The sequence below is a fragment of the Pollachius pollachius genome (genome assembly GCF_949987615.1).
Source record: "Pollachius pollachius genome assembly, chromosome: 17".
Classification (NCBI taxonomy): domain Eukaryota; kingdom Metazoa; phylum Chordata; class Actinopteri; order Gadiformes; family Gadidae; genus Pollachius; species Pollachius pollachius.
Window position 1 is genome coordinate 6057608 of NC_136950.1, and position 10539 is coordinate 6068146.

General features: G+C 46.9%; 1 protein-coding gene across 1 annotated transcript in view; it reads left to right on the forward strand.

Annotated features, from left to right (window-relative positions):
* Positions 1-8306, forward strand: part of cUnh8orf34 (chromosome Un C8orf34 homolog) — a gene marked incomplete at its 5' end in the record, with an annotated part of 68543 nt that extends 60237 nt beyond the window's left edge. Inside the window, 4 exons of the mRNA XM_079754533.1 lie at positions 1990-2465; positions 3931-4027; positions 6871-6909; positions 7826-8306. Coding sequence (XP_079610659.1) covers positions 1990-2465; positions 3931-4027; positions 6871-6909; positions 7826-7833 — 620 coding nt within the window. The 3' untranslated portion in view covers positions 7834-8306. The remainder of the gene's footprint in view (positions 1-1989; positions 2466-3930; positions 4028-6870; positions 6910-7825) is intronic.
* Between the last annotated feature and the right edge of the window lie 2233 nt (positions 8307-10539).

The window sequence follows — 10539 nt, forward strand, 5'->3', positions numbered from 1 at the left end:
GTGCAAAGGGCCCGCAGTAATGTTAACGTTGGACACAGTCAGCCGTCATGGAAACCTCCCTCTCCCCACAGCTGGTTGTCGTAGGCTACTTGGTAACGCGCAACGGCGAAGCCGGGAAGAGCAACGGTTTGGAGCGTAATCGTGACACTCTTCAACTTCTCCTACCGAGAAGCGTGGTCGGGGCTGCGGGGGGGGGGGGGTTTATTATGACATCAGTAAATAATTTGGGATAAAAATACCACCTTTACGGGAACTGGTTGCTACTCACCGTATCCTGTTTACGGTGGAATCAAACATTGTGTCTGGGTATGATCACGGTAGAGTTTGCACAAGGGTCACAGGGTTGAAATCTGGTATTTTTTTCCCCAACTCGTTCAGAGATGATGATGATAACATACGTATTTTATAATTAACGTTAATTAGCTTTGAATTGCTTTCTTATCGTACTTCATAGATTCAGCAGCGAAATGTTCAACATGTGGCTCTGGAAAGAAATGTCATTTGTCATGGTTGGATACGGCCACCGTTCTATATAAAAATGATGTCAGTTAATTACCAATCAGCCCCTTTTCTCTGCCCCCCTCCCCCACACCCCATCTGATCATCTAGAGAGGGAACATATGTAAAAGACTTTTACGTCTCAACCAACACGGACACAATATAATTGATGACACACGCAGGTTATTAGTGCCTTTGCTGAGATTGCGCCATTCAACTTCTGCTCTGTATCTCGGCTTGTAACGTTTAACCTACCCCATAATCAGGGTTGATTCCTTACAGAAACTGCAATTCAATTGCACATGTCACTGCATTAAATGCATGGAATACTGGAACAACCAGACTGAAGCACACATTCTGCTTATGATCCAAACAAGTCGGAGAAGGTCCCAAAGCGGCCCTAAGAGAAGTATGGCAGACATTTTGTTGTTTATGCTTTCCATACATCCCGGATAAAAAGCTCAGGAAAAGGGGGAGCATGTGTTTTGCATTTTTGAGAGGAAAAATAATGTTGTTTGTTATTCGTAAGAAAGGAAGTTGAGGTTTACCCTTAATCCCTGTCACGTCTCTACTGGTTATTCAGACATTATCACTTGTCTTAGACGATTGGCAACGGGGAATAGGCGTGGGATTGTCGTGACTCGCTGGTGAAAACTCTCTGTCTCCCCTTCAAATCTCGGAGCGCTCTGTTGGGTCCGCTCCTACGGGCCAAGAACTTAGAAAGAAATGCACGGGATAAAGCCCAGGAAAGAATGACCCAGCTGCCGATCGCAGGACTTGGCTGCATCACCTACTGCACAAACAAAAGCCTTTCTGGGACTACCAAACGGAGCAAACAAACCAGGGTTCCCGGTAACATGAACACAAGACAGGACGATGAAAAGAAAAACATTACCAGGCGCTGCTGACAGGCCGTTAGGAACCCTTCATCTCCACCAGAGGAAGCACGATACACCGCTGTTTACCGTGTCTACAAACACTTTCGACCGTGACCAGCGGCGAAGACTGGATAATAACTGTCTTTAGGACGTGATTACTCCGATGAGAATGCAGCCTCTGACGTACTCCCCAAAACACAACCTCTCCCTGGTCTTAAATTACAATACCCTACTCGTTTTCTATGAGTGTGGTTCTCTGATTGTTCTTCTATGATTGTACTTCTACTATTGGTCTTCTATGATTGTGCTTGCATGATGGCGCTGCTATGATTCTGTTTCTAGGATCATACTTCTACGATGGCACTTGTAAGATTGCACTTCTCTGATGGTTCTTCTACGATTGTACTCCTATAATCGTACTTCTACGATCCTACCTTTTGATCCTATTTCCGTTCTCACTTAAATGATGGCACTTCTATGATGGCACTTCCCCGAACCTATTTCTATGAGGGTTCTTCTATGATTGCACTTCTGCAATTGTACTTCGATGATCAAACTTTGATCGTTATACTTTGAGAATTGTACATTTATTTTTCCTCCTTTCCCTCTGCAGAGGTGGAAAAGGACCTTGCCAAGTTGGCCGAGGCCGGGAAGATGACCAGCAGAGGCCTGAGCAACCCGGCCAGCAGCCCCCTCCTCAGCCCGCTGCTGCACCACAGGACGCTGCCCAACACCCTGCCCCTCCAGAGCCTGCCCTCCAGGCCCCAGTCCCCCGCCGGCGGCCTCTCCTCCAAGCCCGGCCCCGGGGGGCTCCCCATGCTCAGCCCAAAGCACGGCTCGCTGGCCGGCGGCCCGACCGTCAGCGACCCCGGGGGCAGGACTCAAACCCCCAGGACCCCCAGCAGGCCTTTGACCCCCAACAGCCTGATGTCACGCTCTGGAGGCCACAAGGAGGTGAGCTTCAGGAGGTCCCGGAGCCGGCCGGTGACGCCCACCTGTCAGCCCATGCGTCCCCGCCCGCTGCTCACTCCGCCTGGGCTGAGCACCACGGATAGCCTGGGGGCCAGCCTACGGGCCTACCTCTCTGAGGTGAGACATCACACCGATTTGTACCGATTTTTTGCCTTCAACACCCGTGCAAAAAACTTTGGCCTGTTCCACATAGATCTTTTTTTGTATTGTAGTCATGAAAGGCTCATCCTTGTTAATGAACGACTTGCATTTCCAGGCAGTGATATTTGAGATTTCGCCTCGCACAGCAGTGACTCCAATGTCCCCAACCTGAGCCCGGCTGTGTATGATGGTCTTTATTTTGTCAGTTCACATGCTGCTCATAGTCTACACAGTAGTTACCATTCAATGTGTACAACTTTCACTTTAGCTTGAAACAAGCATTTCAACTTTTTTGGGTCTTTTCCTGAGGTCTGCTCATTAAATGGTCTACTGAAACGCAGAGCCAATTAGTTTGAAATTGCTATTAATGGCCGTCTGAAATATATCAATCCCCTTATGAGCGTCTAGGCGTAAACGTGTTGGTAGGCGGCTAGCCGGATTATCACAAACGCCACAGAAGCGTTTCAAACCTTGATTGGGGCCACCTGGCCGCGTGACCAGGGGTTCAGCCCTGTCGATTGGCTGCTCTCACAGTGGAACTCTGAACCTTTTGGGTAACACCAGTTGAACAAAAAACTGGGTGACACCAGTTGAACAAAAGACGGTTCTTTGTTGCTTTATTTTCCATTGCTCTCGCAGCTTATCCCAGCAGGGCTGAGCTCCATGACTGTCTTGCCTCGCTTCTGACCTTGAGAACCTCATTACGCCCTCAGCTCTTGAGAAATTAGATAACTGTGTTCCGCCTGGAGCGCGCACGGTTTGCTTATGAACCGTTTGTTTCCAAAGGCTTTGCCCAGCGGTATACCCGATATGAAGGAATATATAATCAGCTGTGAGTTTGAATGATGCTGCACTTGTGAATCATCACATACTCTGGTTCACATTTGTTTCTTTTGTTTTTCGGCGCCGTGTGGATGTCTCAGAGGGTTGCTCTCCTCATGGTTCAGTGTGATGTTGGGTTTAATTAGAGCCATCGTTTAGGACTTTCTAACCCTATGCTCTGTTTGTCTTTCCTCTCTGTCATCTCTTTCATCTCCTCTCGCCTTCCCTCTCCCCTCCCTTCCTCTCCTCACCCTCCTCCTCCCCTCTTGTCCTCTCTCTCGCTCTTCCATCTCATCTCGTCTTCGTCTTCTTCTCTCCTCTTCTCTCATTCTTTCCTCTTTTTCCTTCTTCGTCTCCCCCCCTTACCTCTATCCTACTCTCCTTTGCTGTCCTCACCTTCTCTCTCCCCCCGCCTCCCCTCTTTTCCTCCCCCCTCCTCTCCCCTTTTGTCTTTTCCACTCCCCCCCCCATCCTCCCACCACAACTTCCCTCCCTCCTCCTGTCCTCCCCCTCCCTGGTCCCTCCTCCCTCTCCGCTTTCCTGCTCCTCTCCTCTCCTCTCCCCCCCCCCCCCCCCCTTCTCCTCTCCTCCCCCCCCTTCTCCTCTCCTCTCCTCCCAGGATGAGTTCTACCAGCAGCTACAGGGCATCAGGCAGCCCTGGCACATTCCCAGTGACCCAGAGGGCGAAATGCTGGAACCGCCTGAACAGGACAGAAGTGAGTGATGATCGTTGTAAAGTACCATTGCTATGAATGTCCCAGTCACAAACACTTTTTTTTTCCCACAGTAAAAGTGCCGCACTTCGTCTCATCCTCCGAGCTGGAGTTCAAGTTGAATCCGTCAGTAATCCACACAGGTCACAATGTATTACTGCACACCGCACTTCTGATGTCGACTTTTCAATAGTCATTTCCGTTTTGGTGCGATACAAAGGTCACATCCTGTTCTTGGTTACTAATGTACATGTACTTTCAAAGGACATCACATTGGGATGTTGACATGTACATATAACGATTCTTTGAGAAATTCAAATTGACAGGTCAAGCACAATAAGCAAGGCGTACATTTTGTTCCATGGACATTTAGTAAGGCTATGAGTGGGAATACACCGTCAAAGGTTTTTCTTTCCTGGCACATCTTAAGAGATTCATCTCCATTAAAATCTATTTGACAGTCGGCCATCGCTTTCTCACTCTTGCTCTCTCTCTCTCTCTCTCTCTCTCTCTCTCTCTCTCTCTCTCTCTCTCTCTCTCTCTCTCTCTCTCTCTCTCTCTTAGTTGTAAGTTGTAAATCCAATCATAATAATGGCCTGGCATGGACACGGTGCAGAATGTCATACTGAAAATGGCTTTGCATTTGATCGGAACTCCTTCACGGTTCCACTCCATAAATCCTACGAATGTATTTAGTAATACGGGCTGTGTCTCAGACGTTTGCCAAGTGTGGTGTTCAATTCGCCATGGTCAAATCAAATCCATGCTCTCTTAACGTTTATGGTGAGAATTCTATATCGCCCTGGTCCTCCTATTTATATAAATATACAGATCTATATTTCAAGAAAGAATTGCTTTACACATTCTCACAGAGGAGCAAAAGGTAAAGTGTGAGAGTGAACGAGATTCAGAGAAAACACTTAAAATATGTTGTTTATCGATTATGACTCATTCCAGTTTGCACTTATCTGCCAGATGTTGCTATTTTCAAAATAAACAACAAAAGGTTACAAGCCGCTACTAAGAACAGAAAATGGGGTGCACGTGGGAATCCGAGTAGGACCTCTTTATGGCCAACCAGGGACTGAAAAGTCACTCCTCACCAAACGACCAAAAAGTGGAAATATTTCCTTTACGTGACTAAGTTCTCCATTGATATTGTTTGGCACATTACTTGGGGTATTTATTTCTGTCATTTTTTTCCCCTTCCTAATAACCACATGGGATGCGGGAGATGAATCACTTTGGGTTGGGTTGATGATGTGTTTACAGAGGATGTGAGACACACAGAGAAGCATTGGGCCACATACAAAAACATGCACACGCACACACACGCACGCACACACGCCATAGACCCATACTCACACACAACCATAGAACAAACAGCTGCGATATGTGACAAAGGAGTCATTAGAATTTATATTATGTATGAGTATGTGCGTGTTTCTGCATGGATGCTTGTATATGTGTGTGTGTGTGTGTGTGTGTGTGTGTGTGTGTTTGTTTGTCTCTGGGCCTGTATGTAGACATGCGTCTTCCTTTTTGTGTAAGTTTGTAAGTGTAAGTTTAAGTAGTTGTGTGTCTGTGTGCCTCTCTGGATGCATATGCTTATGTATGCGTGCATGAGTCTGTGTGTCAGTTTCTGTATGCATGCATGTGCTTGCGTGTGGGTATGTCTCTGTTGGCGTGCACGTTTGTGTGTAACTGTCTGCATGCATGCATGTGCTTGCGTATTTATGTGTGTGTCTGCGTGTGCGTTTGTTTGTAACTGTGTCTGTCTGTATGTGTGCATGTGCATTATGTGTGTGTAAGTGTGTCTTTGCGTGCGTGGGTAACCGTCTCTGTCTGTATACATGCATGTGCTTGCATGTGTGTCTGTGTGTATACACTTGTACATGGTTGGCTCCGTTAGACCCGTGGCGATCCCTTTCAGGCCCCAATCCTGCGCTGGCGTCACGGCCAGCGCTAGGTCCATAGTGAGCGCTTAATAATGGGCTACAAACCCGGAGCTATTTCCTGTTATTTTACAAACGTCCACAATGAGGCCAACCACACATACCGCGACCAGGGATGAAAAGGAGTTTGTCCTCTTTCTCACTTCCATTGCCTTTTGTTATTCATTGTCTGGGACTAAGCGATTCCACCCAAACCACACCACTGAGTGCCATGAATTAAACATAAGGCGCCCCGCCATGGGATCACCACCGTAGCGTTTGACACCTGTCAAGTGTACAGGAAGGACTGCTGTCAGAGCGACCAAGGACACAGCCTTATTTTAGTGGGGGGGGGGGGGGGGGAATGCAATAGGTCATTGAAATTATTCTGAGCGGTAAATGAGTTATTTCGGGTTATTTTCATCAACACTTAGAAATTTCCGGGCAAGTGAGGAAGTAATCCTCTGGAACGCATTACATACAGAATAGTAGAGGACAAGAGGGGAGAGGTGACAGTGAGGAGAAGAGGGAAGAGGGGGGAGAAGAGGGGAAAGGTTGGTGTGAGGGGAGGGAGGAAGAGAAGAGTGGAGGATGAGTGGAGGGATTGGGGGCAGGGGGGAGAGGGGAGGGGAGGAGGGGACGAGAGGGGAGAGGTTGGGATGGGGGGAGAAGGGGGAGAGGGGAGGAGAGGAGGGAGGATGGAAAGGGGATGGAGGGGAGGGGAGGGGGGGGAAAGGGCAGGGGAGGAGAGGAGGGGGAGAGGAAAAGAAAGAAAGAGAAGACAGAGAGAGGAGAGAGAGAGAGAGAGAGAATGTAACATATTTGTATCTTGACGTGCAATCATGCCTGTTGAAATGTTGCATCACAATTTCTAACCTATAGATGTCTAACGTCATTGTCTGTCATTTGCAGGCGGAGTACGAGACGGCAAGAAGAGATCTGTGTTTTCAGGTAACAACCGTCTACTCACACAGCTCAAATCAAAGGAAAAACATCCAACCCTAACCCTAACACCTACAGCAGTGACAGCCCATAGTTTGGCATGAGCATCACCCCTTTGCATTAACCCTAACCTCCCGAGACCACTGGGACCACCGCAGGCGCGCCTCTCCTATTCGGGTGGGGGGCTGTTTGCTTCATCGAGTGTCTTGTTATGACAGTGGCACCCCCCCGCCTGTCTGTCAATGGACTCATTTGTCGAGCCGTGGCGTGCCACACAAACTAGTGCCAAAGGTATTCAGAGAAGGTCCCCCGCCCCCTTAGTTTATTTATAGACCTATCAATAACCCTGAAGGTCTTAGCCGAGGTGGCTCCTCCTCCGCTGTGGGCAGACGGCCTTGGGTTGAGGAGCTCTCCCCCTGCCCAGTTCCATTAAGTCACTTTGGGTTTCTGAGTTTACATGCGGCGGTGGGCTGCGGGTGGCCTCTCAGCGTCAACACCAGAGGGGGGAGGGGAGGAGAGGGGAGTCAGTCTGGGTTAAGGTTGTCTGCGGCAGGCCTTGTGGCTCCGAGGGTGCCCACAGTTCGCAGCATGGCTGTGCCAGTCTGGACGGAGATCACAGAGCCGGGGGCCAGCCGGCTGCTTCTCGATCCGGGAGAGGCCAAGGCGCTGCCAAGGCAACCAAAAAACCAAAAGCTCTGAAGTCCCCCCCCCCTCTCAGTTTCCCAGAATGCATGGCGTTAAGTACGGTCGTATGGAGTTCTGTGAAGTTACGCCGGGCGTCATTATGCACTTTTTTCTAGCTTTTGAACATTTAGATATTAAGGGGTCTCTTTTATAATGTTTGCTCGTTCGTTATTGTTATTAGTGCTTGAATGTGTCTGATGCGACTGGTTTCTAGGAGACTGATATTTGTGTTTTTTCACAGGCCTTTAACGACGAAAGACCAGGGACACTAATCCAATCAAACTATTATGCAAACCACTGGACATTTTGAATATGTGTACAGGGACAATTATTTTTTTAGAATATGAATAATAAAGAGATTGTATACTTTTTCACAAATGCTAGTGTTTCATAGACAATGTAGCCCTTGAAAGTCTCTATGAAATTACATGAAGAAGAAAAAAAAAGTGCAATATGCTAATTATTTTTGTCTGCCCTTAAGCATGCGATTGAACTTGAAGAAAAAAAATAAAAAGAGATGTACTCTTTTTTTAAGCCCAATAATAAATTATGTTTAGGGCAGCACACACTTATGTATGTTTAGAGGAAAAAAAATCCTTTATATGCACTGTCCGGATGTAGCACTTTGAAAGATATAGTTGTAGAGATTACAAAGAATGCTGTTATGCTATCGAAAAACCCTTCGGTTCACACAATTACTTGTCAGGTTCTGTTTTTGTCAGTGTCCGAATTATACATTTTTGATTTTTTAAGTATGACTTTTATATTATTTTGACATGCAAACATGAATCGAAGAGCCTGTGGATTGTAGTTTGAAAATTGTGCCTCTTGAAGAGCCAATAAAAAAGACAGTATGAAATCGTGGACCATTTGTTCTTCATTTGATTTATGTCACTACTTATAGTAGTGGATCGTAGTGGATATTTTGCTTCAGTTTAGTTTCGGTAAGTTGATAGTTGAGTAGTTCGGGTGATGAAAGCTTATTTGGAGCCAACATATGACAAATATCCACATCCACAGAAAGCCACCTCGGATAAAACCCTCGTAGGAAGGTGCCTGTGAATGCAACATATTTCTCTGACCAACCGGTCTATTGGGGATGGATCCTTTGCCATGCTCATTGCCCCGTTCTGCTGTTCGAATCCCATTTCTTTAATAGGATTAATAACGTTCCACACATTGACTCATGGTCAGTGGAAATGTGGTGTGGATTTTTCGAAGGAGGAAGAATGTCATCATGTGGCCCTATTTTTTTATTGTGTTATGGTGTGCTAAACCAGACGCATTTCCCGAAGAACAATTTGTTCCGATCGGAGTGGATTGATATTGACTGGCCAAATGATATAATTGTTCTGCAAAAGGGGGTACAAGTTGTTCCCACTTGACACTGGTGAATACTTTTTGTTAGGCCAGCACTTTTTGTTGTTGTCAATGCCAGCAACACTCTAAAGCAAAGAGAGACATTTGAATATCTTCAGTTACAGCCACAGATGTGGAAAGGATTCAATTTTCAAAAGCTCTCCTTCTGGTCATGTGTCTGCTGAATGTCCGAGAAAAAGGACATCTGAAATGTTCCATCCGCAAACTCTCAAGCAGCTTTTTAAGGTTGAATATGGTTATAATAAGGTTGAAGGAGATGGCGACCAGATGGTCAGTTGAATATTGATAAAAAACAGTGTCACGCTTATTGCGATGTATGACATGCAATGAAAGGTGAAACTAGGAAGTCTTAACCGCACACACTTCACCAACAGGAATCAGTGTTTCCATCTCACATTCTGTATAGGATCTTGTTTTCATTTGGAAACCTCAGTTATCCTACAGTATGTTTACTACTAGGACGGGGGGCCTTATGTTTATGAACAGTCCTGCTTCTTCACAGTAATATGCACAGTGGCCCACCCAAGACAATAAGCCACTTGCTTACTGCAGACCTGGACCACCGACAACGGTCAACTGGCTGAGCTGGGTCTATGTTCACATCCTGGCTGCTGAGAGACTTAATGTGGGCTAAAGCACAAATCAAGCTACTGGGGGGAACATGGGTTGTTTAAAAATAATAATAATCATTATCCAAACATTGTGTACTTGAAAGGCTGCAATGGCAGTGAAAGAAGGTCTATTAAGTTAAGCGCGTGGGTGTGTGTGTGTACGCGAGCAGACTAATCGCATCTTGCCCGGCTGGAGGAGCAGCATCAGCCTCTCATCCTGCAGCTGCACCAGGTGAGCTCCTCTCTTAGGAGGATCAATATTAATAAGGCTGCAGAGCCAGACCGGGTGTCAGGCCGGACTTTGAAAACGTGTGCCGAGCAGCTGGTGGGGGTGTTTCTGGACATATTCAACCGCTCCCTGCTGCTTGCTTCAGTCCCTCTCTGCCTCAAATCCTCCATAGTTGTACCTGTGCCCAAAAAGTCTGCTGTTACTTGCCTAAATGACTATCGCCCAGTCGCCCTCACCCCAGTCATCATGAAGTGCTTTGAGAGGCTCGTCCTTAAGTACATCAAGGACGTCATCCCTGCAGGCCTGGACCCTCATCAGTTTGCCTACAGGGGGAACTGTTTCACAGAGGACGCAGTCTCCATAGCACTTTATGGTGCACTGACCCACCTGGAGCATCCAAACACCTATGTCAGGATGCTATTCGTTCACTTCAGCTCAGCGTTTAACACTGTTATCCCGGACAAGCTGACACTGAAGCTGCACAACCTGGGGCCGCCCGCATCGCTGTGTTATTGGATAGGAGACTTTCTAACCAACAGGTCTAAGGTGGTGAAAATAGGGGATTGCACATCATCCTCTCTGATCCTTAAAGTATACAGTATAAGGTGCTATGCAACTTATATACTTTAATATGTCTCCCACTGCAAACATGCTGCTTTTGCACTTGAACTGTATTTGTGTGTGTGTGTGTGTGTGTGTGTGTGTGTGTGTGTGTGTGTGTGTGTGTGTGTGTGT